This window comes from Manis pentadactyla, chromosome 11, assembly GCF_030020395.1.
Source record: "Manis pentadactyla isolate mManPen7 chromosome 11, mManPen7.hap1, whole genome shotgun sequence".
Lineage (NCBI taxonomy): Eukaryota > Metazoa > Chordata > Mammalia > Pholidota > Manidae > Manis > Manis pentadactyla.
The window spans coordinates 2,153,191-2,181,010 of NC_080029.1; the positions used below are offsets into that span (position 1 = coordinate 2,153,191).

A 27,820-nucleotide genomic window follows, 5' to 3' on the forward strand; every position below is an offset into this window, starting at 1 on the left:
AGCCGGGCAGGTGGAGGCTGCGCCTGCGATGGGCCAGTGCAGAGCACAGGGCTGGCAGCCGCATCCTGATCCCGAGCCCGCTCACGTTTGCTGCATGATGTCCCCAGATGGTCTGGCCCGGCAGGGGCCCCAGGGGGCTTGTGTCTCCTGGAACGGCCACACCATCAGCCGCTCTTGGCATCACGTCCACACGGGGCCCAGGCCCGGTCTGTGTCTGGATGCGGTGTGGGCCCGAGCATGTGGACCCCTTCTGGCCTGTCCAGAAGAGAAGGGAGGGCGCCACAGGGCAGGCCCTCCCGGGGCCCCTCCCTGCCAACACTGGGCTCCCGATATCCCACGGCAGAGCCTGGTCCTGTCCGCACACCCCCTTGACCCCCTTGTTGCGTGGGGAAGGCCCCTGTCCACTGCTGGCGTGGGAGTTCCCGCCCCGTCCTGTGCCAGCACAGGGTGTCTTCTGGTGGGTCATGTCGCCTCACACGGACTCCCCGGGGGCCCTGCAGGTGACGGGGCTTCCAGGCCCATGCCCCCCGGCTGTACCTGCTTCACACCCACCAGAGGGGGGCGAGGGCGCTGAGAACGCAGGGCAGGCGGATGTGAGGCTAGAGGGTGACCGGTGAGGTCCTAGGAGCGTCAGGCGCGGAGGGCGGTGCGAGCCCGCTTCCAGAGGTGCGGCCCTCGGGAAAGCAGCTGTGACCGTCGGGGAGGCCGGGGGGAGGCCGGAGACAGCCCTGTGGGCCTCTCGCAGTGGCCTGGTGGAGGGCATGGATGGGGCCCCCACGGCTGTGGTGGCCACGTTGAATGTTGGGTCCGGTATGTATGTTTTCTGGAGAAAATGATGTCATTTCCCCAAATCAGATCTGGAGGCCCTGACTTAAAAGAATGGCAAAGAGGTGCTGGAGTCCATTTGAATCCTGCCTTAAGACCTGGGCCCCCAGCCCCCAGCCTGCCGCCTTCTGCTGGGGCCACCCTCCCACCATGGCGGCAGTGCAGCCCCTCTGGCAGGTGGGGGCGGCCGCAGGGACACCCGGACAGGGAGCCTTGAGGGCCACACAGGTGCTGTTCGGGTTTGGTTCTGACCGCCCATGTGGCCGTCCCTCCGCCCAGCTGCCTGAAGGCCGGTGGCGCCCAGCCCTGTCTCCAGGCGGCATGTGCCTGCGGAATGAGTGGAATGTTCAAGGATTCGGTCAGGAGCTGATCCCATACGGCCAGGCTCTGCTCGGGCCACCCGGTCCCATCTCACATCTCTTTCCCAGTTAGCAATTCTATTGGAACAAAATTAGGTCAAAATTAAAGTTACACATGCCTTTACAGGCAGGGCGCACAGACCTGGTGTGGCGCTGTGGCCCCCGGGGCAGAAGAGTGGGGCCGAGCCGGCCGAGCCGATGGGCTGCCGCCTGGGAGTTGGTGGAGCGCGGCCCGCGCTCAGCTCTCCAGCTGCTGGTCTTTAACTGAGATGTAATTCACGTGCCACAACATTCACTCTTTAAATGGATGATTCAGTGGTTTTCATGCTCACAAGGCTGTGCTCCATCACTGCCATCTAGTTCAGAACTTCGGTGGCCCAGAAGGAAACCTGCGCCGGGCCCGACCCCACCACTCCACTGGCTCTGCGCCCGTCCTGGGCAGCCCAGATGCCTGGGGCCACAGGTGTGGCCTGGCATGTCTGCACCCAGGGTGACGTCCTCAGCACTCGCCCCTGCTGGCCGTGGGCACTTCACTCCCTGTGGCCGGTGACAGTCCTCCGTGTAGAGGCCACATTGGTCCCTCTGCCTGGCCACTGTCGGCCACCTGGGGGGGGGTCGCCCGTTCAGGCCCCTGCGAGTCGTGCGGCTGTGAGCACCCGTGTACACCCGTGTGCCTGGCTCTGGGCGGCTGTGTCTCATCTCCCTGGGCCAGGCACTTGCCAAGGAGTGGAATCTGGGGCACAGGGTGACCCCGTGTTTAGCTTTCTTTGAGGAATTGCCAGGCTGTTAAAAGCAGCAGCTGCACCGTCTTACTTCCCGTCAACAGCTCACGAGGGTTCACCTCCCCACGTCCCCGGCAGCGCCTGCACCTGCTCCGGGCAGGAAAGCCCCCGCTGGGCGCCGAGCGGCTCCGCTGGAGTTGCGGGCATCTCTCCCCGACCACTGAGCGTCTTTGGTGTGCCTGCTGGTCATTCGCACATCCCTAGAGAGGTGTCCTTTCAAGTCCTCTGCCCACCTGGAGTTGGGCCGTCTCTGTGCTCGAGTCGCAGGAGCGCTTCACTCCCCGGCCGCTGGACCCCTCAGGCCCGGGGCCTGCAGGGCCTTCTCTCCGGGGTCTGCCTGCCTTTTCTTGATGGTGTCCTTTGAAGCACAGCTGTCTTTCATTTTGGTGAAGTCATCTGTCTACTCTTCCTGTGCTTTTTGTGTCCTAAGAGTCCACTTCCTGGTCCAAGGTCGCAGATATTCACCCGTTTTCTTCCAGGAGCTTCAGTTTGGGCCCCCGCGTGTGACTCGTTTGGGTCTTGCTTGTACACTGGGTGAGACACGGACCTGATTGTCTTCTGTGTCTTGTGTGAATGTCCAGCTTTATCAGCATCGTGGGTTGAAAATTAGTTGCCATGTAGGGCAGGGTTTATTTGGGGTAGTCCCCCATTCTTTTAGCCACAGAGTATGAAGGCCTGCAGGCTGGGCCAGCCTGTTGCCGTCGGGGTGTTCAGGCCCCGGGGTGCTGGCTTTTCCAGTGGCAGCAGACGAGACCATCACCGCGCAGCCCAGGATTGTAGGAGCCTTGAATGCAGACTGGAGGAGGCATCTGCCCCTCGGAGCCGCTGAGGGGACTTGCCCTGCGTCTGTGGGAGGGGGCGTGTCCAGAAGCCCATAGGCCCTAATGATTCCACTGTCTCCCAGCGCCCGGGGGACTTCCGTGGTGAGGGGGCGGTGTGTGGGAGGCCAGCTGGGCCGGAGGGGGGCCAGGGGTGAGGAAGGAGGGCCACCCAGGCGCGGGCCCATTTCCCGGTGCCTGCGGGCTGTTCTCCCAGGCGCCGTCTACATCTGCACGGAGGACGCCTTCCCTGACAGGCGGCTGCAGCAGCTTGTAGCCCTGCAGCACCTTCGGACCCATGTTCCTGGGAAGGTAGTCAGGACGATAAAATTTGGTGACCAGATCTTTGTCGAGCATGCGGCCGACGTGGTGAGTGTGCTGCCTCTGCAGCCCAGGTGCTGAGGGTGGGCTGGGGGGCAGGGGACCCCCCCCCAGGACACCGGGCGGTCAGTCAGCAGGGAAGCGTGCTCCAGGGAAGGGGTCCCCCGCATTCAGATGAGCAGCGCTGTTCCTTAGCTGGAACTGGGTCGAGCGGGCATCCTGTATGTTTTCTGTCAGCCCTGCTCCTGAGGAAAGGGGAGGGGAGGCCCCCAGGTCCCTGGACAGGCCTCGGTTGCCCCTTGCTCACCCAGCCGAGGAGACCACCGCCCTGCAAGTCAGCCCTCCCGACAAGAGGAGTCTGGGGGGTTTTACTTCTGCCTCTCATGGAGGGGAAAGCCCCCTGTGGGGGCACAGGAGGCTGCCCAGCTGGCAGGGCCTAGTGGGCACCCAGCCCAGACAAGCCACGCGGACTGCTGCCCACCACCTGGTCACGCAGCTCGGGCTGCTCATTCGGGAACATCGAGTCCCCCAGTCCTCTCCGTGGGCAGAGTTGGGGGACGCCCACCCCCTCCCCATGGATGGGGGCAGCAGGGGAGGGGATGACGCCGCCAGCAGGTGGCCCTTGGAGGTGTGGAGGCACCCAGCAGGGGGAGCAGAGCCACTGTCTGGTCACCTTTTCAGCTTAGCTGATGAATTGTGGGTGCCAAGTATTCAAAGGAAAGGTGAGGTGTTAGAAAAGCCGCACACCAAGGACGGGTGGATACGGCCTCCGCACAGGGAGGTGGCCCAAGGCCAGGGCTCTAGGGGGGGCCGCTCCCCAGATAAGAATCGTTACAAAGGAATTTAAAGCGAAGGGTAAGTTGTTTAAAGTTTTAATTAAAAAAAAATTTACAATAAAACTATCACACGTAGTGCAGGGAAGTGACAAGGAGCAATGGCACTCAAGGCCTCCAAGTCCAAGCTCAGGACTGCGGCGGCCTGGGGCTTCCCTGGAAGGGCTGGAGGGAGGCTGCTCGCCCTGCTGTCCGTCAAGGGCCAAGGGTGGCCAGGCAGTGCGGTGTCAGAAGGACAGCATGCTCCCCGCAGGGACGCGGGAGAAGACGAGGTCAGTGCTGCGGATGCCCAGCTCCACGCCCTCCGCCTCAGCGGCCGTCCCCGCCGTCACAGGGCCGGCTCTGGCCGCTCACAAGCAGTGTCGTTCCGGGCCCTCGGGGCCAAGCATGGCTTCACTGAAAGGGAAGGTGGAGGATCAGGGCCCCCTGGCGGCGTTTCTCAGTGGAGTTCTGGAAAATGCTCTAGAGGGATGCCTCTGCTCGAAGCCCGGGGCTGGCAGTGCTGACCAGGCATGCCCCCTCCTGCACCAGCAGGGCCTCAGGGCCCCGGTCCCCCGCTTCTCCCTGGGGACAGGTCCAAGCTAGGCCCCTCCCAGTCCCGGCCCTGCAGCAAATGGGCGTAGTCACCGCCTGTTGGCCCCCAGGTGCCCAGAGAGCTGCCTGTGCTGGCCAGGCCGAGGACTCACGTTAGGGTGAGCGTCTTCCAGGTAGCTACTGCTGTCGTTTTCCACAAAAAGAGGCTCGACTGGAGACGCCCTGGAGATTGAAGCAGAGAACTGAATTTCATTCTGGGGCAGGAACTAGAAGCTCGACTGATCTTAAGAGCTCTAGGTCGATGGTCACTGTGTAGCCGCCCACCCACCCACCCCCGAGCAGGCCAAGGCTGCTCAGCACAGGACGGGCAGGGCCAGCCAGGGGTCCACTCCACCTGCAGCCCCCCCCCCGCCACTGCAATGCCCACCTGGTGCTACAGCCCAGAGTCTCGCGCTCCCTGTCCCCCTGCTGGGTGGGGTGGTCAGGGCCTAACCCCGTGACCATGGTGGTGGCAGCCGCTGAGGGAGGGGGTCTGGCCCACCAGAGACTTGCAAGTACATGGCAAGGACGGGAGGGGGTCCTTTGGCCCAGGGCAGAGGGTGTGATGAGAGCGGTGTGGGTGGTGACCGCCACCTCCCTGTGGCTTCTAGGACACACTGCTGGAGTGTGTGAGTAAGAAGGTCCCCGTGCTTCTGTCTCGGGGCATGGCCCGCCTGGTGGTCATCGACTCCGTGGCGGCCCCGTTCCGCTGCGAGTTTGGCGGCCCGGCCTCGGTCCCCAGGGCCAGGTGTCTGCAGGCGCTGGGGGCCACACTGCGCCGGCTAAGCTGCGCCTTCAAGAGCCCGGTGCTGTGCATCAACCAGGTGCGCCGCCCGCTGCCCCCTGCCCACCCCCAGCTGGGCCGACCCCGCGGGCTCTTCAGGAGGGCGGGAGGTGGCCAGGTGGGGGCTGTGGCCCTGGTGCAGCAGACCCTGCTCTGGTCTTGCAGGTGACAGAGGCCCCGGAGGAGCGGGGCGCGGAGCTCGGGCCAGTGGGGTGAGCAGGGCTGGCCCACGGCAGGAGGGAGGCTCAGGCGGGACCGGGCATTTGTAACGGGGCCTGCTTTCTGTCCCAGCCTCTGGAATGAGCGGGTGTCCCCAGCCCTGGGGCTGACCTGGGCCAACCAGCTCTTAATGAGGCTGCTGGTGGATCGGCACCGCCCTGAGGAGGCTGTCCTGGGCCAGCCCAGCCGCACCCTGCGTGTGGGCTTCGCCCCACACCTGCCCCCCTCGTCCTGCTCCTACACAGTCACGGCCGAGGGCGTGCGAGGGACGCCTGGGACTGAGTCTTGCTGACACGGCAGCTGCAGTCGGCTGGGTCCCAAGAAGCCCCGTTCCTGGCAGAGGCTTCCAGCTCCACGGGCGAGGGGGGCAGCACTGTTAGCTGGCACAGCCTTGCCAGATTCGGGGCTCCCGGGAGGCAGACCATGGTGAGCCTGGGTGATGCCCACCGCCCTTTCTGTGCTGGTAGTACTGGGCCCCACCACACCGCCTGGCACAGCGCGGGATGGCCTTGGACAGAGCTGTGCAATGAGAATGCAGAGGGCCCTCCTGGACCCTTCAGGACCAACTTGCTCTCTGCCAGGCCCTACCCTAAGTATTTCATCCATGTTGGTATATGTCCTTTTTCCAGCCCTTGGACAGAGGGCAGTTCTGATCCTTGCTCCCAGGTAGGGAAACTGAGGCAAGGTCAACGAGCTTAGCCATCCTCCCTCATCCTGTGCCAGGAAAGCCAAGGGCCCCCAGTCCCCCAGGCCAGCACTGGGACAGGCCGCACGTCCCTGTCATCGGGCAGCCTCTGTACAGCTTTGTAGGGCAGGACGAGTCCATTTATAACTTTCATCACCATTTCGAAGTTATCTGTGACCCTAAAAAGGCTAAGAATGGCTGGCATAAAAAATAAAAAATTATTTTAGGGTTGGAATTTTATTGAATCTTTCTGCAAAAGTGCAGGGACTTTACAACAGGAAATGAAATACTTTTAAATTAAATGTAAACCATCCCACATGATCTTCTATCATACCAATGAGAAAACAGCTCCAAGACAGTGCCCATCTGCCCGTGTCCCCACCCCTGGGGGGGCAGAGCAGCAGGACCCCACCAGGGCAGCCAGGCTGGCAAGCTTGACACCATGCCACCCCCACCCCCCAAGGGCCATGCCTGCAGCAGGGCTCTCGGTGCCTTGGGCACAGAAGGGGGCCCCGCGCGGGGAGGAGCACCCGCCCGCCCTCCCTGCTAGCGCTGTCTCCACCCCCGGAACGGGCAGGCGGTCCTAAGAGACCGGTGGCCTCTCCCGGTCACCCCACTGTGTACATCCCTGAATGCCCTGTAATGCTGGGTAGCCAGCTGGAAACGACTCATCCTAACGTGCCAGCCCACGGACAACTGCCCTAGTCACGCGGGCAGGCTGCTGGCCCAGCGAGGCCAGCTCAGCTGACCTGAATGCACCTCCTCTGCTCAGGGCTGTCAGGGCCACCCTACCACCTGCGACATCCAACAGCAATGACTGGAAAGCACATGCAGGTATGTTAACCTTGTACGTAACACGCCTCTAAGAACATGCTATAAAGTTACCATGAGAGAGAGCTGTTCTATAAATGTAAACTATATATCCTTAGCAATATTTATATTTTGTAACACTGAATTGCTAATTACATGACATTCCTAGCAGCTTTCTGAGCAAGTGATAGGAACTTTTTTTCATTCCAGAAAGTCACTGTCTGAATCCCTCCAATGTTGTAAATACAAAGACCAAACTGCAGAGCCGGCTGCCCGCTCCTCTGCCCCGGGAACATCTGGGAGGGTCAGAAGGCCCAGCTGGCTCTCCAGCGGCCCCACCCTCAAGACGGACTCCCCTGCTCACACGCTGAGAAGGACGGGTCTCTGGCCACTTGCCCACTCCCGTCTGCCCTCCGGCCGGGGGACTCATTTGACAGGAACCATGCAGAAGCGGGACCCAGGGAGCCGGCTAGCTTAGGCCCCTTCATGGGAAAGGGACACACCAAGGAGGGGGGGGTGCTGTGCCCGCTGCTGCTCTGAATCTTCAAGACTGTTAAACTTGAGGCCATCAGACTTGGAAGTGGTTATGAGCCAGCCTGTATCTATTTTGATAGAAGTTCCAGCTAGAACCTGAAGACTCCCCCGCAGCGCCCCGGGAGCCCCTCCGGCCCCGACGTGCGCTGCCTAGCCTCGCACGGGCCACCACGGCCCTGAAGGAGCCAGGCCAGGTTCAACAGCACACCTGCAGAGATGGTCCTAGCCCATCACCTGGAGGCTTAAAATCAAATTCTACTCTCACCCCATGTTCATTCTTTCTAAATTCCCTTCATTTTTCCAGGGAGAAATGTCACTAAGAGAAACTGGATTTCAAATGTACCATATCAGCTTTGTGGTTGAAAACCAAGTTCAGGGGGAATGGAAGGAAGGGGGAAAGGGCACAGCTACGACATGGGACACTCACACAGCACTGCGGCAATGCCACCGCACCCGAAATGCGAACTTCAAGAGGCTGTGGCACCTGTGCAGGGGCACAGCTTGCTCACCCTGGTGGTGTCTCACAGCCCATCGAATTCTTAAACATCCAGAGAGCAGAGCAGGTAGGAAACCAGTTCCTCACCCATCAGCAGCTGCACGGCCCAGTGGAGTCAGGAGCCGAGGGAAGGAGGGTGACCAGAGGAGACCCTGCCAGCCCGAGGGCCCTGTCCGCACAGGCCCGCGTCTGGGCAGAAGCAAGCACACCGTCATAGGCACAAGCAGCCCGCGCCATGAGGTGTGCACGACTAAGTGACAGGCCACTTCCTAAGAGACCCGCCAGGGTGCTGCCGCCTCCAACCCTCGGACCCACTTCCACACATGGCCTGAAGAACCCACACACTGGAGGGTGCCTGGCCTGTGAGCCAATGCAAACCAGCGCCCTCGCCGGACCACCACCGCCTGTCATCGCAGCGCAGGGAGCAGGAAACCAAAGCAGCAGCACTGCACAGGGATGCCCGGAGATTCTCAGGTCCCCCTTCGCATCTGAAGGAGGCACCTCTGCATTCTGGGTAGACAAAGCCTAGCTACTAGCTCTTACCTCGTCACAGTTCTTCCCTACCATGTGGTCTTAGAGGTCCCCTGTGGAACAAGGCCTTCAGACTTATTTGAAAATGTTGCCATCAAAACCCACCCCATGGCACTTAATTCTATAAATGGTTAAAATTAAAACATGCATCTCTGTGTGCGTAGTGCACAGGGCCAGTAGACAGAAACAGGCTCCTGAGGGCGGGGCAGAGCGCTCCCCAAGGACCCAGGGGTAAAGGCCTAGGCGAGCCACCGTTCTTCTGGGTTAGCATCACCCGCCTGCCTCCAACTCCAGGCATTCCTGCCACAGGTCAGATGCTGACCCTAAAAGGATGCCGTTTAAGGTGCCAGAGCCTTAGTTTACAGCCTGAATATAGTATTAAAGTTTAAAACAGACTTCGGTGTCCTGGCAGAAAGCGCCAGTGTGGTGAGCAGCTGCCGGGCCACTCCTGCCTCGGTCTCATGCTCTCGCAGCTCATGGTCACTAGGAGCGCAGGCAAACCTCCGGGGACAACGGGGGGCAGTGGAGGTCACTATCTGGAGGAGATGACGCGGGCCGGTGCAGGGTAGGGAGGGGCTTGGTGCAACTTTGAGGGCCTGGGACTCGTTAGTCCTGGGGGTTTTGTCTAGTTCTGCCCCGACCCTCAGTGGGCCAGGTCAGTGTGGCTGGCACTCAATGCTCTCAAGTCTGCCAGATAATTATTTCGTTCCTGCGTGAGAAAAACAAACGGAAAAATTATACTTAACCAGTACTTCCCATGCCAGCTTCAGGGGGCTCAATCAGCACTAACAGCTGCCAGTGTCTGAGCCGAGGCCCAGGAGAGGCCTGAGCTCAGGTGTGCGGGTGCTAAACACCAGGAAGTAGGGGAGAGGACTGGGACAACCCCGGGCCTTTAATGGCAGAAGTACCTTCTGCTTTCATTGCCACAAGTGCCTAAAGCAAGCCACGCCAGCATCTCACAGCTCCTGACCAGCAGCCTGGTAAAAGCGCCCAGGGATTGTCACCTCCCAGGGTGCCAGGCAATGAGGAAGGCCCACTACTGACAGTGAACGTGGACAGTCTGCCAGGTGGATCGGGCCCACTGGGAGAGCTGCGGACCTGCTGGTGCGGACGAGCATTAACGGAAGTCCCAGGATTTCTCTCACGTATGCTCAAGCTGCCTGGGCTGCTCAGCACACTTGAGAAACAGCCAGGTTCTGGGGTCTAAGGGCCTGGCTGCACTCCAACAGTCACACTAGATGTTTAAAAATAAATAAATAAGAAGGCCATTTCTGACAGAGACGAGCATGGCCAAGTTTTAAATGTGAAGGTGACATGTTCGTGTGAGACCTGGACCCCGACAAAGGTAGGAAAGGATTGTAGTGTCCAAGTTACGGTGTGTTGGTAACATTCGTAAAGTTCTGAATAGTTTTAAAACCCTGAACAGCTTAACTAGACAAATTAGTTATAAACTTACTAGAGGCTAAAATCATACACATTAACTGGCCAGGTTTTGAAGTTACTTTATCAGACATTTACTTTTAATTAGGCCAGTCTATTCTTAAAGATTAGTAACATACTGAGAATGGCCACATGACTTACCAAAGTTAATGCAGAGTATGAAAATACCATTCTGAGGCCAATTTCTAAGATCAGAACCACTCAAACGTTTGCAAGGCCCTGGAGGTGACAGTGGTGCCAAGGGAGGTCGGCACAGCTGACCTTGTCTAGGTGGGTCAGGGGCCATCGTGGTGTGGGTTCCTTACTTGGAAATGGTCTTCAGCTGCCTTGCCACCCACGTTAAGGATGTTCAGGGAACTGGCACGCTTCACGCTGCAGCCGGGACGGTGGACATGCAAGGACAGACGATCAGCACTTCGGTCAGCGAGGAGGAAGCACAGCAGAACCACCCCTCCAAGGCCCCTGCTCCTACTGGGGCATCCCTGGGACAGGCCTGAGCGTGCCGCCCAGTTCTCAACAGGGACATCCCAAGTGCAGCTGTATTGAGCATCCAGTACAAAACAGTTTCTCTGCGTCTCTCTCAGAAAAATGTTTGTCTTAAAGTCGCCCTATGTAAATGCAGTGTCATGATATGTTCACTTTTTTAAAAACCTGGCTCGAAAAGGAGCCGAGAGGTTCTGCCAACGTGAACCCTCTGACGCAGCGAGCCCTCGGTGCACGCGCACGGGGCTGGGAAGGGGGCTGCGGTGCCTCGCGAACGCTGTCACCCGCAGCGACCATGTCAGAGACACTCAGAGCTCGATCGAATCAGATGCATTCTGTACTTTATGTATTTTTCCATATTAGATGTCGGGGAAAATTTTTTCATTAGTAAACTGATGCTGTTATTTCTCTGCTTAAAACCAAGATTTAAAACAAATTTCATGGCTTTACATTTAAAAAAATGACTTATACACACATTTACTTTTTTTCCCATTTGATACCTTTAAAATACTTGATAAAATGTCCTACAAATTACCTATAACCTTAAGTTAAAAAATGGATAGTCATATAAAACTATAATTGCTTACTGCTACCACGGATGCCCTCAAAGAGAAAGTCACCTTAGCTTTTAAAAAGCTAAATAACTGATACTAAGGGCTGTTTTTAAGTATCTGAAATAGAATCTGATATTCTGAACTTGAACTACCCACGACATAAAAGCGTGCACTGTCACTGACTCCAAGCTGAATGCTGGGTCGAAGCACAGGTACACAGGGTTAGCCAGGGCACCCACGGGCACAGAGCTGCACACAGGGTGGACAGAGGCGCACAGGGGCACTCTACCAAGAAGGGCAGAAGGCACAGGCCATGGCCTGCTGGCCACCAGCGCCACGAGCATAGCAAAAGGCAAACAGCAGACACTTAATTCTCGCTCAATGAACTCTACCAAAAGCAAAGGCCCTAACTGTCACCAAGTAACACTCACTCCCAAAATGTCCCAATTAGGACAAAAGAAAAACACCCCAACAAAACCCACACAAATGCTGCTAGAGTTCTGAATGAAATTTTCTCTACCTAGAATTGCTCAAAAACAAAGGATAAAAATCAAACCAAATCACAAGTAAATTATACTCTGGAGTAATTATTCTGCTGTTTGACTTTTTCTGAGAAAGCTGCACTACAGTTTTCCTCAAACCCCCTTTCCCTTACAAGATGGAAGGACAGTTTGATGCCAGTCACCAGCTCCCCCCTTGACTGTGAGTGACCACATCCCCACTGCTCATTTACGCTCACACTTTGGGGAACAGGAAGCAGCAGAGAGCACAATGAAGGGCTGCCCGAGGGGGGCCGCAGGCACTGCCCCGGAAGGCCCCGGTCAGCGAACCTCCTAACGCAGTCATGCATCTGCAGCACAGGCACCACACTGGGAACTTGCTGAAAAGGTGAAGTGCAGGGGGCGGACCCTGACCCCCGGGCACCCTAAACCAAGGGCTGGGGCCTAGCAGTCGTGTTCTACAGACCCTCCAGGAGATACTGATGCACACTCAAGTTTGAGAACCACTGGTCCTCAATAAAAACGGTTGCTCTTACCTAGAAAGATCATTCAATTTTATGGGATTTCTAAGTCATTTCGTTTTTCAAAAAGGTTCAGAAAGGTATCATCTCAAATAACATCTAAGAAAAATGTTAGTATATGCAGGTGTATATGGCACTGGGCAAGTGTCATCGGCACTAAGTATGACTGTACAGGGTGAGTTCACAGTCACATCACAGTACGGACGGGCCTTCTGAGCTCTGTCACACAGGAACTGAGTTCCATGGCGTAAGACTTAGTGCCAGAAGTGGACTTTGCATTTAAAAAGCTTCAGAACAGCCAGAACCTCAAGTAACCAGCGGGTGTGCTCTGAAGGAACGAAGTCGTGGCCTGTGTGGAGCAGTGATGCACAAACGACTCCCACGTACAGGTCGCTCAAGGAATGGAGACCACGTGGTGAGACAACAGTCTGTTAGGATCCCCTAACACTGCAAGAAAAAATGTTTCATCTTTCAAAAAAAAATTCAGAGAGGCAGATAGCAGCCTTTCATTTTAGTTCTGAAAGTCTGTAAATCTTTTCAAACAAAAGCCCTTTACTCCAGAGGCAGTGTAGAACCTCCTTACCCACGTTAACATCTGTCTTGTCAGAGGCCCTTTGGTTCCACCTAGAGAATGAGCTGGCAATCAGCTGCTGAGCCCCCCAGACTTCCAGAGGCCCCGCCTAGCTTCAAACACGGGATCTCCCAGGTGGTTTTTGCAACTAACATCTATAGAACTCATAAAACTCCCTCTGCAGAGATGAGCTCATAAACATTTTTGAGAGGCAGGGCAACAGCCACTTAAAAAATCAAATTGCTCATGTTGCCTCAAAAACCATCAAGAAACATGTCCTTCCACAAGCAAGAGCATCTGGGGTCGGGGGCTGAGAGAAGGCCGAGGCCTCAACTCCCCTGACCAGCTGAGGGGCTGAGCTTGAGGGGTGGGCCTGGCTGATATCAGGGGTCTCAGGAGTTAGACCCTACCTGACAGATGAGGAATGAGACTGGACACACAGTTAAACAGCAAAGGAACCGCTAAAAAGGCATATAACCATCATATTCCCAATGTTACACAAAGGAGCTTGGCCTGAGTCATTGGAACTTAGCATGGAATCACTTGTCAAATAGATTTCTACTAAGAAATCCATTTTTAAAAGTAGGTGCCATTTAGGAAGTTAGTTTCACAGAACAGCTGACAGCAGTGCTTCTGTGAGAAATGCATCCAAGATCAGGACCCTGTTTACACCACAAATAACCCAGAAACCAGGCAGTGTGTTAGCCCTCTAACAGAGAGGTACAAAGAACCCTTCCCTCTGATTTGGCTGATTAAAAAACAAGGAATATATTAGAACCAATTCCTTTGCACAACTTAAATGTTATTGTTCAAGTTACTGAAGCCCACAACTGAACCTTTTTTTAAACATGGGACACCTAGTGTTGTAAAACCCCTAAAGAAACTCCTTATGATAAAGTCTTGAAATTATAATTCTTCTACTTAAAACCCTTTTTCTCCATATATAATACCTGTATGGAGTTTAATATACTTGTAGCTAGCATTTGACTTTAAAAGAGTAAAACTAATTTCAAAGGATTTAAACTATACTAATTTAAAAAATAAGTAATGCACATCTAGAGTAAATAATATGCTCACTGTTTTAATAGTAAATCCCCACTTGTCACCACTAAGGCTTTCTTTGAACATGTACAAAATCAAAGAATCCCATATACTGCTTTCCAAGACATCAGCCCTTCAAGCTTCTAACAGGAAGTGTCAGTCATTTCTTAGCCTATGCTGGGGACAAGATGGGCACCACCAGACCCTCCCGTTGCTAAAATTCGGGACCAAGCTGGGCCCTCGTGGATGTGGGGAGGTGGCCCTCGGGGGCCGCGCGGCGGGTGCCCAGCAGGCAGAGACAGTTACCCGGGGTTCTTCGGCTCACTCTCTCGGGAACTTCCTCCCTTCAGCTTCCTAACCAGCTTCTCACTGCTGCGTCTAATTGAAGCCCGGAGTTTGCTAAAGGAACCACTGCGTTTTAAAGATCCAGTGCCATCCTGCAAAAAACGTGAACAAATGTGAGGCTGCAGATGGTTCTCCCTCCCGACCCCCCAAGGCAAAGCTGAGTGAAAACAGCAATCACGTCACGGCTGACCTACTTGTCTGTGGCCTGCTAGAGATGCAATTCCTGCAGAAATTACCAAGCTGCCATTATGTAAATACACTTTAAATAGAAATCTACCCATTTTAAATTTAAGGATAATCCAATGATCATCAAAACCTTTGAACATGAAGCAGCTCATTCAAACAGAAAAAACATGCCCAAAGATAATTAATTACATTGCAGTTTTGAAATACAGCACACAAGTCTCAAGAAAATTAAGGCAAATTCTAGGAATACCACCAAAATCAAATTACATGTTTAATAAAATGGAAGGATCTGGCCCACATAATAGTACCAGACCCAAAACATTGAGATCTGACAGAGGTGACTTCCTTTTCACAATTTCATTTTAATGAACAATACTCAGATGTACTGTTTCTTGAGTAAATTTTAAAGAGTGTTTTATTAAACATTGGCTTAACACGGTTGGAAACTTAAAATACTTATTCTATACAAATAACTCCGAGGCAGGAGAGGAGTCCCTGCCCTCACAGCTGATTCAGACATGAGTAAGGGGGACATTTGGCAGCATCTGGATATGAAAATCAAAAACAGTGAAAAAAATGTGTATATAAAAACTTTTATTCTCAGAAGGAATCAGTAAGATTAACATGAGCCCCAGTCCTTCTAGAAGCTATGCAATGCATTCCATGGCAAGTGATGAGTTCTAGTAAGCAGACAGACACCAAGACAGGTCAGTTGGAGTGAGTTTATTAGAAGTTAGAAAGACACAAATACACAAATCACTGAACACATAAAGATCAGTAGAGAAAAGCAGGATTGCCTAAATTTCACACACAGACTACACAGCGTGTGCTCCTTGAGTGCGGTCCTTAAGGGGAGAGCCCAGAGCCCAGGCGGTGGTGCAGGCCTCTGAGCACATGGGGGCAGCACATGCCCTACGTGTACAGCCTAGCTCGTGCCAATGGTCAAGTTCATGCCATTGCATACCTGTGGGGTAATTCTAACTACCTTTTATCGAAGTGAACAGCTAATCGCTCTCGATTTTTAAACTCATGTCACACAGCAAGTGGTTTTTATTAACGCAGTTCATATTCCTAAGTACATATCTGGCAAAGCTACAAGTATACAGAGATCAGGACCCTGGGAAGGATAGCAGCACCGAAAGGAGGTGGGGCACTTCTACACACAGCAGTCAGCACTGGAGGGAGAGGAAAGCTGGAGGAGGTGCCGCCCGGCATGCAGGAGACAGTGTGAGCGCCACACAGGGCCGCTAGGCCTGTCAGACAGAAACGAGAGAGAGCTCAGATGAGACCTGTGAGGAGAGAGCCAGGTTTCCGCGCAGCTTGGCTTGGCTTACAGTATTTCTAGGTCACAAAATCTGGCAGCATTGTTCACCACTGCAGTATTTAGGAGCACCTTCTGCCTGCTTCTACCAGCCCAGCACAGAACAGATACTGGACCTCACATTGCTATTTCACATGATCTAGACTCGTTACTCCCAACCATCATCAAAATGTGGTTCCCCATTTTGCGCGCATGGGTTAGTGCTGTGCCAGGAACCTCCTTGATACTCGCTCTAAAGGGGCTCAAGGAACTGTACAAACAGGAAGTTCCACAATGGAAAAATCAGCAATGACCAAAAGAAACCCTGTACACAGGGAAGGCCCATTCACGTAAGCTTTGATTTCATCAGAAATCCCTTTATATCGGCAAACTGTAACATTCTCTCTGAGATCAGGTAGGACTTTCTCTTAAAAATCACTAACGTTTTAGACACTCTAGAAAGTTTAAGAAACCGCTACCTTTAAAAGTCTATGTGGCATATTTCAAACATGCAGTTGACAATTCACAGTCAAATGAATTACAGAAATGATTTCCACAGGCAGCAGTGCATCCTGGGTCCTAGCAGACTGGAAACCCAACGGTGTTGACCAAAGCCCCAGAGAGCAGAGGCCCGAGCCCCTGCCAGCTCTGACTCACCATGGGACGCTGAGCAAGTCATTTAACCAGCCCGAGCTTCATTTTTCTCATCTTTAAAATGGAAAAATAACACTTGTTACCAACTTCCCACAAATGTTGGGCGGACAAGAAAACATAAGTTCTTGCAGCTCTTCAGAAAAAGGATGTTAAAATGTTAATGTAACTCCATAAATAGTACAACTTCTACTGTTCATTTCAGAATTCAGTGTGACACTACAGTAGTGTTACTGATAATATTCCTGTCCTAGACACTCCGCAAACTACGGAAGAGTTATCTCAGACCCCAGAGGCACTTCACGCTAAACACACTCACGCACTCTCTCCCCACCCCCACCTCGCAGACGCCGACAGCCGGGCCTGGGGAGCAGCCCCTGGTCCCCGGAAAGAGCAGGCCTGCCCCCACTCCCACCTGTACTCACCACCCTAAAGCCTCGCCCTGCAGGAAGGGGTGGGAAGGTCAACCACACACCCGCCCAAAGCCCAGATGGATTTCTATGCGATAAGGGCTTGAGGACTGGAGGTCTCACTACATTCTAACACTTCCGAAAACAGTCTTCTTTATGTAACCATGAAAAAATGTTTACATCAAAAAAGCGGATTTTGAACAAAAAGGACAAGTATAATGTATTAGTTAAGAAACACACAGAATAATTATTATTAATGGAGTTCAGGTGATTTGGTGTTTTCAATTTTTTTCCTTTGGTATATATTCCAGCTGTCTTCCTAATATAATTTTTTAAAATAAAAATTAATCTATTTCTAGTTAACAGTATATCCCATTCCTCAGTAATCTTGGGTGAGAGTATAGGGTATTAAAAGCTTTAGAAATATAAACATGGGGAGGAGTGTAAGAGTGGGGGACAGGACTGCTTCTGAAGAACCCAGCGGAAAACAACAACGTAAGAACACAGAAGACAGCAGCGGGGGGCCTGGCCTCGGGACCTCGGGACCTCGGGCTGCGCTCGGACTGTAAGGCGGGTGACTTTCCTTGTGGCCCGGTGGGACCGCTGCAAATCCAGTTACTTAGTAATGGTGTGGCCAGAAGCTCCCACACATCCCGGTAGGAACCCCTCACAAGTCAACGTGCAGCTACAGAGGGTAAAGGGAATCCAGTTTTACCTAGAAAGGATTTCTTCACACACAGCACCTGCACATTTAGAAGCAGGACCATCAAGAGAACTCACTCAGACCTGTCCTGAAAGTGACTTTTAAGTCAGCACACCTTCTGCAAACATCAGCTGGAGGAAGTTACATTTTCATGTACTTTAATCACACTCTTTTCAGTACATCCTTAAAAGAACAAAACTGTCCTTCCCTCAGCAAGTTATCAACCAGGTCAAGAATCTGACCAAAAATCTTCACATGAATTATTAGGGTAGGTGCAGTAACCTCACTTTTACTTTATTTTACTAGTATATCATGCAGTTCTGTGCTGAACAGACTGTCAGGACCTGCAGGGAGCAGGTGCTATGACCCAGTTTACCTGATCTTTGACCACCTTGCCCTTTAAGTGTTATTTCTGGATGTTGAGAAAAATTAAACCTACTGCCTTGAGTAAACAGCTCAGTAACTGAATCAGGCATCGTGTCTGCTCCCTGTTGTCTTTCCTACTAGACTTGTACCTGAGAACATGATGCTCTTCCCCATGGAAGCAGTTTTCAAACTTTTCAAAGAGCACTAATGTCCTTTCTTAAAAAATTAAAATCAAATGCAAAATCCCAATATAATCTAATGGCATTTCTTACTATAAATGTGTAACAAGTTCTTATGATAATCAACCAATAAGAACAATGAAGCTAACTTTATAAAATCCATAATTTGAAATATGAAATTACAGATGACAGGTCAGTCTGAATGTCTACCTCAATTCCCAGTTTATTTCTGTACTTTAACCTGATTGCCTAACACCAAGAACATCTTGATACAGTTAAGTGCATAGTGGTTGCAAATGGTTAACAGTTCTTAAACCATCTGCCTTATAATCTCAAGGAAATCTCCACTCACACACACAGACACCATTAGACACTTGATCCTCACACCTGGACGGAGACTAATGTGGGGCTGCAGTGTGTTAACACCTAAATCAAAGGGCACACTTAAAATGGGCTCCTTTGATTGCATATAATTATACCTCAATAAAGTTGATTTAAAAAAACTAAGTGTGCATTATGCCTTTATTGCCTCTTCTTAAGTAACAGAAGTGTGCCTTGGAAACGAAACTCAGGTGAGTGTTGGGAGGGCTCAGCGCTGCCTTCTTAGACCCTCAGAGCGTCCAGGGCAGCGGTCTGAGAGCCTTGGCGTGCCCCTGCAGGTGAGGGTGGGAGCAATGGCCCAGCTGCCCCGTTCCCAGCTCATTCAGGGGGCTCCCTGTGCAGTCACTGCTTTAGGTAAGACTCCACTTCAAGGGCGGGCCCCCCCCTTGCTCAAGTGAGTGTGGGGGCCTGGATGACCAAAACCTAGCTCCCTCCACAATGAGCCTTGGCATGGATTTTGTCAAAGACACAGAGCCACCCGTGTCTGAAAACCAAATAAAAAGGTGTCCAGAGCCCAGCATGCGAGTGTCCTGAGAGTACGTCCAAAGTGACAGGGGAAATGTGAGGCAGGAGCTGGGGACATCCACTCAGAGGAATGACTGACTGCTCTACCCACTGCACCCTGAGCAGGCCACCCTCCAAGGGGGAACGAAGGCAGCTCGCCCACATCATAATAGAACTCCGAGTTGTCAATAATTTTGTCACATGATTTCATAAAAAGATTGACCTAGAAATACTGTCTCAAGAGAAAGTTCCGGCAGAACTTCATTCAGGAGTATCAAAATTGCACCCTGGCTTCTAAAGACTAGAGAGGGCCATGGCCCTCTACACAAGCATGCGGGACAACAGCACCCTGGGGCAGAGTAAGCACACCGCGCAGTGGACGAGGCAAGAGTAGGGCTGTGCCGCGGGATGAGGCCCGCGGGGCAGATATCAGAGCGGCGCTGATCGGTTGTCTTGGCACAGAAATGCCACAGTGGGGAAGCTGCCAGGTAAAAAGACAGTCAAGATGCCCTCCCTGAAATTGTGGCCACTATTTAGAGTGCTAATCCCTGCCAGACTGCACAGCCAGAGAACACCCCAAATAACCAGATTTAAAAAGACTTGAGCTGCAAGCCTAGACTACTATCTGGCAAGGCGCCTGTGTCTACAGCTCATCAAACTGCACTGCTGCGACAGCAGAGCCTGATGGGCCCAGGTGCACTGGAGCTACCCTCCTGGTGGCGGCCAGGCTCCGGCAGTGCCAGCTCCATGCACAGTCACCACCCGCACGTCATAAAATCCCACTGGGAAGAAAACTTCCACAAGACCACTCGCTCTCTGGCGAGCACTGGATAAACAGTGGTGGCAAGAATTTCCAGAGGCAGACCAGCAACACCAAGGCAGAGCCTGCCGGGAGTGAACGCGTCTCACGCCCAGCAACGCGTCCTGGATCCAGCCAGCCACAGCGGAGACACTGCAGGGCTGAGGTGGGACACAGAGATGTTCCTGCTCTTGATCTGTTCTTTCTAAAGACAAGTTCTGTTTGAAACATTACTTCCCTTTAAGGCATTTAAATTAACTAACAAAATCTACAGCAGCCTGGTCAGTGGAATTAGGAGCGCTGGCGTTAGCAATGAAATGGGTAAGTGAGAAAAGCAAGTTAGTTGTCTGCCACACTAAACCTAGTACTCAAATAAAGCCAGACTATGGATTATGTTTTAAATAACCAGGACACTTAATCAGCATTTAAGTGCTCAAAGGTAAGCCCAACGGCTGTCATGGGCTCCTAAAAGGAAGAAAATGACCATTTCAAACAAGTAACACACTTCAGTATTAGCAGAAGGTTAAGACTTACAACAAGCTTAATTCGTACTTAAGTTGAGGAAAATCAATGTCTAGCACACAGGACAGAAGCTGCTGGCACGCTCCCAGCGGAGGCTGGCCCCACGCCTGTACTTACCCCGCTCCACTCTACGCGCATACTCACTTCCTCGCCTCCGTCAGGGCCGCTCTCGTACTTGACCACGTCTGCGTTGAGGCTCTCCCGGCTTCTCCGTCTCTCCATGTTCTCAGGGTCGTTCAGCACTTCGGCTACTCTCTGTTTGTGAACATTGTCAAGACCCTGTGAGCCAGGCAGGGGGAAAGGATTTGATCCATTAGCACTGAGGTTTCATTAGGGATTTCTGAGACAGCTACACTTGGCTAGGAAAAAAAAAGCAATTCTAAGACACAGAAGGGAAAAAAGAACAGTGATTCTCAGGGATGCAGATCTGTGCATTTCACTGTGTGTAAACTTTCCATCAAATTTTTAAAAACTATAAACAAATAGTGAGCTCCAGCTAATGATTTGTATGCTGAAGTGTTCAGAAGGAAACATACTGATGTATGCAAATTTGAAAAGCTTCAGAAAAAGGACTGATTGTAGGTGGTAGAGACGTGCTAAAGTGTAATGAAACGACGGAGTCTGGATGTTGGGCACACGACTTAAAACCCCTCAACTTCCGTATGTGTGAGAAGTTTCACGAGGCAATGCTGGGAAGTGCTCCGCATCTGATGCTTCCATGCCAAACCCCGGTGTTTCATGCCTCCAAAATACGTATGTGGTTGAAAACTCGGGATCTTTTATTCTCAGCACAACATTTTTAAAAATTAGTCACTAATTTACAAAAGGCATTTCAGAGACGACCTACACACTTTTAGAAGCGCTAGGCAAGTGCTCGTTTCATTTCTTCAATGATCACTTCGCACACATTTGAGCTAAGCTGTACCTGGATTGACACCCTGTGGGGATTGCTCTCCAGGTGTATCCAGTGGCACCTGGTGACCAACATGCAGAGTGATAATGTTCTAAATGGGATTCCAACCCAAACAGCTCATGGGAATGCCAACTTGCAGTCACGTCCCAGGATGCGCACACCCCAGATGATGCACTGCTGTGACTCCCAGCAGAACGTACTGTGGCGCCTCACCAGGCAGAAGGGGACCATCCTCTGTGAGGCCCTGGCAAACCCCATGCTTCAAACTCCTCCGACCTGAGTCTCTAGACTCTGCTCATCTGAAAACGTGATCCGGTACTTGAAAATCCTAGGCTGCTGTCACCTTCCTGATGACAAGTCACAGCGCTCTAGAAGGTCACCTAGGCCACCCGCCGCTCCCAAGGAGGCATAGGCAGCACACCTTGCGGCAGAGTCCCGCCAGGCCGCTCTGTCCCCCATCACAAAGCCCCATGCAGTCCCCCTCCAAGTCAGCAGACCGGGAAGGATGACAGGACCTAAAAGGGGGACCCCAGAGGCTCAGGCCGGGAGCGCTCCACAGACGCCACCTCTGTGGAGTTTTCACTCATCACTCTGCACACACACTTTTGAAAACAGAACAAAAAAATTCTTAGATACATATGTGGGTAATTTTAATCCCAGCCAAAAAATGACCATTAAACCAACAAACACATAATAGCCTATATATACACCATTCAGTGGGAAAACCCCCACACTTGCCCTTCAGGCCCTAAAAATATAAAATAAACAACCACATATAGTCTATATATCCACATTCAAGTGACCTCAGGCACAGAATCAGCCACGCAGCCTAACGCAGGTCTCTCAACAGAAACACACACACAAGGGGATGTCCTGGTCGACTGGCAGCGGTGAGCAGAGGCTCGCAGAACCGAGCTGTGCCCCCCAGGAGCAGCGTTCAGTGCTCACTGATTCAGTGTTAGCGGTGACTTCACAGAACAGAGCTACCATAACTAACAAGAATCAGGTGCATTTGTCTTAGGCAGCCGTGTTCAGTTCTTTGGCACAGACCCAGAGGAGTGGCACTGCTAAGTCACACAGGAATTCTGTGCTTAAGTTCTGACAAGCCCCGAACAGTTCCCCACAGAGGTTGTACCACTTCACGGCCCACGAGCAGTGCACACGGGTTCCCAGATGCCCACCTCCTCCTCAGCACTTGTTATCCCCTTTCTGTGCTGTGCTCTATTACAGCCAACCTCACTGGCATGAACTGATACCTCTCCGTGGGTTCAGTTTACATTCCCTAGACAATGATGGTGAGCAACTCTCACTGCTGGCTGGCCGTTTGTGTCTCCCCTTCAGAGAAATGTCCACTCAGACCCTTTGCTCATTTTTAACTACATGGTCCTTTTGTCTTTAGACATTCTGGATACTAGGCCCTTACTAGATATGTGATTTGCACATACTTTTGCTCATTCTGTGCGTGTCCTTTCACTTTCCTGACCATGTCCTTAAACACACAAACGTTTGTGATTCTGGTGAAATTAATCAAGTTTTTCTTTTGGTATCATATTTATGGTCTTAAACAGCATTAAAAATTATCTATTTCTCAATCAAGCTTTCAATAAGTCATGTAAAAGAGAATCATTAGACTCAAAGTTCTAACAGGTAAGTGAAAAATAGAAGGTATGTGACTGACCTGTTTACGTGACCTCATGGCTGCTTCTTCCAATGTTTCTGCAGCTTCAAATTTGCCTTGACGTCTGTAAAGTGCCCCAAGGTTTTTTAAAGTAGTTGTAACAGTTGGACTATAAAAAAGCATATAACATACAGTATTAAATGCAAGTTTTAGAGCAACCACTATCACTAGCATATAATCTGAAGAACCAACAGATTACGTTGGTTAAAAAACTTTTTGTAATTTCTACAGTACTTTTTAAAACTGTACAATTGAAAAGCTCTTTTATCTCAGGCATCCCCAGCCGACCAGGGCCGTCTGGGCCACTTAGCCCCATACACACACCCACAGCACTGGGGCACGCTGAGCGCTGTGGTGGACCCCTGCGCCCCATCCAGGCTGCAGCACAGCCACTCTGTCAGCAGGGATGTCGGCGCTGTGCCCGCCCAGTGACCACCGTGCTTGCCCTGGAAACAGACCTTACTCTGTGTCAAGTAGCAAAGAGGACGTGGTGTTTTTGATGCTGCTATTCACTGTCCCACTGCCCCCTACAAATGGAGGGGAAGCAGAGTGGGCCCAAAGCTCACCCCTAACAGGGCCTGCGTCAGAGAATGAACGCTGCTCTGGTGGAGGAGGAGGAGGTCGCGGACAGGGTGGGGTGCTGCTGTGCCCACAGGGCTGTCTCACTGGAAACCAGACACACACCCAGCTCTTGCCAGCGTGGATCTGTACTCGTGACAGGCACGTTAGGTACAGAAATGGGGCAGCTCTATACGATCCATGTCTTTGAGACGATCACACAGTAAGGGAAGATAAAGCATGTAAACACATCTGAGTATTACAGAACGTGCTGTGGAGAACCCAGAGTGGGGCTTCAGTTTTCCTGAAACGGAGTCTTAAAGGATGGACTGGAATTACGGCAGGAAGAAGGCTGCAACAAAGCCCAGGGTGTGGGCCGAGCTCGGAGGCCCTGAGGGCTGCGAGGACAGGGTGGGTGTGCAGCGCGGCATCCCCAACAGGCTGGCAGAGGGGAATTTCGCAGGTCTGCCAACCCACTCTCAGCAAGTGTACTCCAGCGCCCTTTAAATGCTGCGTCCTTATTTAGTCACCTCTCCCTCGAGGCTGCAGTTCAGCAATTAGCCTCGGACCAAGTAGTGTTAATGGACAGAACCCACACTTTACCCATATTACAGTGAGTTTTGTTTACATAAATGATCTCATCTACAAAGTCACAGGCTTTCTGATTGGACATCGGAAACACACCACCCTGAGGAGCCCCACCCACCTGTTCAGCTCCACGTTACCCTGTGCGGCACTAGTACCCCCCACAGCTTTGGCCTTTGTTCACAGACGTACCTGTCGACTTTGCAGGCTTTGTACCAGCCGCCATATTCTCCAAAGGATGCCCCATCCTTTTGCTTTCCCTAAATTATAACAAATAATTTCAAATGAGTAATTATTTTGAGAGCAATGTATCTAATTCAAAAGATCTCTGAAAACTATATTCTTACTTTGCATTCTTCTCTTTCTTCAGCGTGCATCCAGATGGGCTTATTTTCATCTAGGAAAGAAAAAGGTAACATATCAAATCGAAGCATAATAAAGCTGAGTAGCTGTCAAGTTTCAATGATCGCAAGGGTTTTGTTTCCCGTTTGATTCTTCTTAGATGTTACTTCTTACTCCTTGGACAGATGACGTTCACAATGGAGGAGAAGGCCTACGCAGACACAGCTGGACCGTGAGGAGCGTGGAATAGCAGCCGCTTGTGTGTGATACAGAATCAGACAGACCTGGACCAGGCAGGCAACTGTCGAATACATCTGACAAATGCTGGAGTCCCTATAATGAAACCTTTTCAATGCTAGAATTCTCACATACGTCTTGGAAGTATTTAGAATTTGAGCAACCCAGCATTAAACATAAGTCTAAGAAAAAGTAATTAGATGTGGGAAGCAAATACAGAAAAGACACAAATCAATATTCCTTTAAAATCTTCTGAATTTTTGAGAATGGTAACACACCCTCATCCAGTTTCTAGACAATAATGTACTGATACCACAAAGGATACAGAGACTTAAAAGTGTATTTATGAAAATATTTTTATGACATGAAAAATGCTTAAGCTACAAGTATTCAGGAAAATACGCAGTAAACATGCATGTCAAGTATGCTTTCAATTACGTAAACCAGCAGGCACAGCAAGAAGACAAGACACTAAAAATATTCAACTGTGTACTTGGGTGATGACGTTATGGGTGATCTTCACATTCCCATCTCTGCATGAATTCTCAAGGTTTCCCAAAATGAGGACCTGCCCCAGAGGAGAGCTGCTCACCCACTCAGCCCCACCTTTCGTCAACTACCACCCGTGGGCAAGTCCCTGAGTTTACACTGTCCTAGCTCCTGAAATGGGGTAGTGCCTGACCCACTTCACAGGACTGTTGAGAAAATTAAATCGAGATTACATATTTAAACTGCCTAACTGAAGCCAGCACATGGTTAACTATCATTAGATAGTTATTATTATATGTCATGTCATAGGAGAAGAGTGAAACTAGTTTTAAATATTGCTTTTAAAAGGGTGAACAGGATCTGTTCTTACCAACACTGTTGCCTAGTGCACTTTTAGCTAGAGCTACTGAACTAATTCTACTGCTAGAAGGGGTAAGGATGCAGCACAATGACAGAAACAGAGCCTGATCGCCAGACACCAACCGGTCCAGTTGTTCAATGTCTCGCTCGGAGGAGCCGAAGGCCCTGGGATGCTGAAGATCATGCGCTGGAGGAGTGACAGGACACACCTGTATCCTGCCCAAAGGAGGCCTTTCTGACCTGAGTCTTATCATTTGTATGAAGGATGAATCCAAATATAGAAAAACTGCTTTTAACTAGAACCCAATTAGCTGGGCTTCACACAATTTTTAGCAGGAAGAAACTAGCGATCATAAGAAAATAACTATTCCATAAGAGTAGAATCTTTTTTTAAAAGGCATTAAGGAGATGGCCTGGAATCACTACAAAACCCGCAAGGCCTCTGCAGTTAGATGAAGATATGAAAGCTCCCTATAAACTGTGAGTTTATGTACTCCAGGGAGGCAAGCTGCTACCCTACCCTGCCACACAAGTGCAAACAGAATCCATCTTCAGAATGATGGGGCATTACTATATTCTGATAGTAAAAGAGATGTTCTGCTCCACTTATTAACAGAGGAAAAAAAACTAATACTCTTTTCAAAGACTTTTTAAAGTGTTTTCTAGAAACAATCTCCAAAAGAAAATATTTATTCATCAAAATCTCTTCCTGTGCATTCTAAGGTCTCCTGCACACTAGTATTTGTCTTCATTCTGAATGTCCGACATAATACCTGATGAAGAGAAATGCCTTACATAAAACACCCCAACACTGTTTTACTGAGCAACTTAAATCCTATAAAATATGTTCTCCAAAACTGTGTATTAAGCACAATACTTTAAGAAATATAAAGGAGACAGGCCTTGGCTCCTTAAGACAGTCTGATCACCCAGGGCCGGGGATGGATGGTGAATCTGCGTTTCTGATGGGGCCCAGGCGGTGCTGACGCTGTTGGTCCCCCCTTCCAGCCCTTGGAGGACCACTGGTTACAGAACAATTCTAAAAACCATTAATGACTCCAGGGAGGTTTTCTGGAGATAGTGCATCTAGGTTGCACATGAAGCAAGTGTGGGCTCTGGAGAGGGCAGCATGGAAAGAGCGAGACAGGTGGCCCATCCCCAATCCCCACAGGACACCTGACCCCAGGGAGGGATCAGTCCTGTGGGGCATGTTCACCAGATGATGAACGCGTGAATGAATGAGCCAGTGGGCTGATGACATCCTCTCCTCTAAGTGTTACTTGGAAAACTGTTTCTAAATTTAAATTTGATTCTACCTTGAAAATATTATGATGCCTATAACCATGTGCAAGCTGGAAATCATTATTCTCACCGCACCGTGCAGTTGTAGCTGCTTAGAAACAGGAGTATACTTCTTACCATCTACAGAACCAAACTCCCTTTCGTGTGCCCGCGTGAGGATCTCTTTGTACAGTGTTTCTGCTTGCTTGAATTTTCCTTGCTTCAGATAGCAGGACGCCTTAAAGTGAAACAAAGTCCTTAGCATTGTTCATATGAGAATGAAGTATACACTCATCTACATGTTAAATTATGAAACAGTTCAGGTCTCAGAAAGCATGCTTGGCTCCATCTATAAAGTAGCACCTCTGTCAACATACCAGGTTATTTTTCGTTTTGGCCACATTGGGGTCATCGGGCCCCAGTTTTGTTTGGTAGATCTCAAGGGCTCTCTGATAATAATACTCTACTTCTTCGTATTTCCCCTGGTTCTGGCACAGTAAGGCCAAGTTATTTAATTGCTTGGCAACATCGGGGTGATCCTTTCCCAAAACCTGAGAATAAAAAACAGAGTATTGGAAACACTTACCTGCTTCACAACCATCCCATCCACCCTCCACCTGACTCTAAGCAGGGCCTTTCTGGACACAAACATGCCTGCACCTCACATCCAGGCTTACGACCCTCACATGGCCCCCCGTGCTTGTAATAATAAAGATGACTTAACCAGAACCTACTGGGCTCATACTCCTGGTTGGGAGGGAGGGAACTGTGCTAATTTCCTTTACATGCTGTGACTTCTAATGATTCTACATGACAGGTAGCATTATTATGCACATTTTGAAGAGAAGTGGATTTTATGAAGGCTATGTTAATGTCACTGCTAAATTCTCAGGAGCCCAAATTCAAACCAGCCCTTTCTGACTCTAACTACTACACTACACTCACCCCGAGGTGTACAAGCCTTCAGAGGATATGTCCAACTCTTCAACTCCACCTACAGACTCCTTCACATTCCGACCCAGAGGTCCTCCCCAGTTGCCCCTAACTACATCCCCCTACATTTCAAACTCCACTTTCAGGGTTCTTGCACCTCACGGCCGCAGATCACTGGATGCCCGCTGCTCTTCTCCCAGCCTCCCCCCACCGCCTCCCTCCAGGCCCCCAGAAGGGACTTCCACAGAGCCAACTGAAGGGGGCCCACAACCCATTCCCACCCAGTTACCTCACCTGGTTTCTTTTTCGGCAAGAATCACTCCCCAAAAGGATCTTATGCATTTAGTCCTTTATCGCCCAATTCTCACCAATTAAAATGTGACCCCCCCAGAGTGCAAATTCTGTCTCTTCACTGATG

General features: G+C 51.1%; 2 protein-coding genes across 30 annotated transcripts in view; one reads left to right on the forward strand and one right to left on the reverse strand.

Moving 5' to 3' along the window:
• XRCC3 (X-ray repair cross complementing 3) overlaps positions 1-6,434 on the forward strand; it is a 14,144-nt gene extending 7,710 nt beyond the window's left edge. For all 4 annotated transcript variants that reach the window (XM_057488105.1, XM_036882575.2, XM_057488107.1 and 1 more), the window contains 4 exons: positions 3,002-3,153; positions 5,123-5,335; positions 5,461-5,507; positions 5,587-6,434. In XM_057488105.1, the coding sequence (XP_057344088.1) occupies positions 3,002-3,153; positions 5,123-5,335; positions 5,461-5,507; positions 5,587-5,806 (632 nt within the window). In that variant the 3' untranslated portion in view covers positions 5,807-6,434. The remainder of the gene's footprint in view (positions 1-3,001; positions 3,154-5,122; positions 5,336-5,460; positions 5,508-5,586) is intronic.
• The window catches only part of KLC1 (kinesin light chain 1), a 67,624-nt gene continuing 43,765 nt past the window's right edge, over positions 3,962-27,820 (reverse strand). For 2 of the 26 annotated variants that reach the window (XM_057488093.1, XM_057488094.1), the window contains 9 exons: positions 26,847-27,020; positions 26,608-26,707; positions 24,108-24,157; positions 23,953-24,020; positions 22,618-22,726; positions 20,144-20,305; positions 13,987-14,117; positions 10,316-10,382; positions 9,199-9,279 (listed from right to left, as the gene is read on the reverse strand). In XM_057488093.1, the coding sequence (XP_057344076.1) occupies positions 9,214-9,279; positions 10,316-10,382; positions 13,987-14,117; positions 20,144-20,305; positions 22,618-22,726; positions 23,953-24,020; positions 24,108-24,157; positions 26,608-26,707; positions 26,847-27,020 (927 nt within the window). In that variant the 3' untranslated portion in view covers positions 9,199-9,213. Of the gene's footprint in view, positions 4,335-4,624; positions 4,695-9,198; positions 9,280-10,151; positions 10,383-12,484; positions 12,516-13,986; positions 14,118-14,599; positions 14,757-14,919; positions 15,465-16,168; positions 16,220-20,143; positions 20,306-22,617; positions 22,727-23,952; positions 24,021-24,107; positions 24,158-26,607; positions 26,708-26,846; positions 27,021-27,820 lie in introns of those variants that run through there. The other 24 variants (XR_005024249.2, XM_057488098.1, XM_057488095.1 and 21 more) reach the window with 24 other exon arrangements.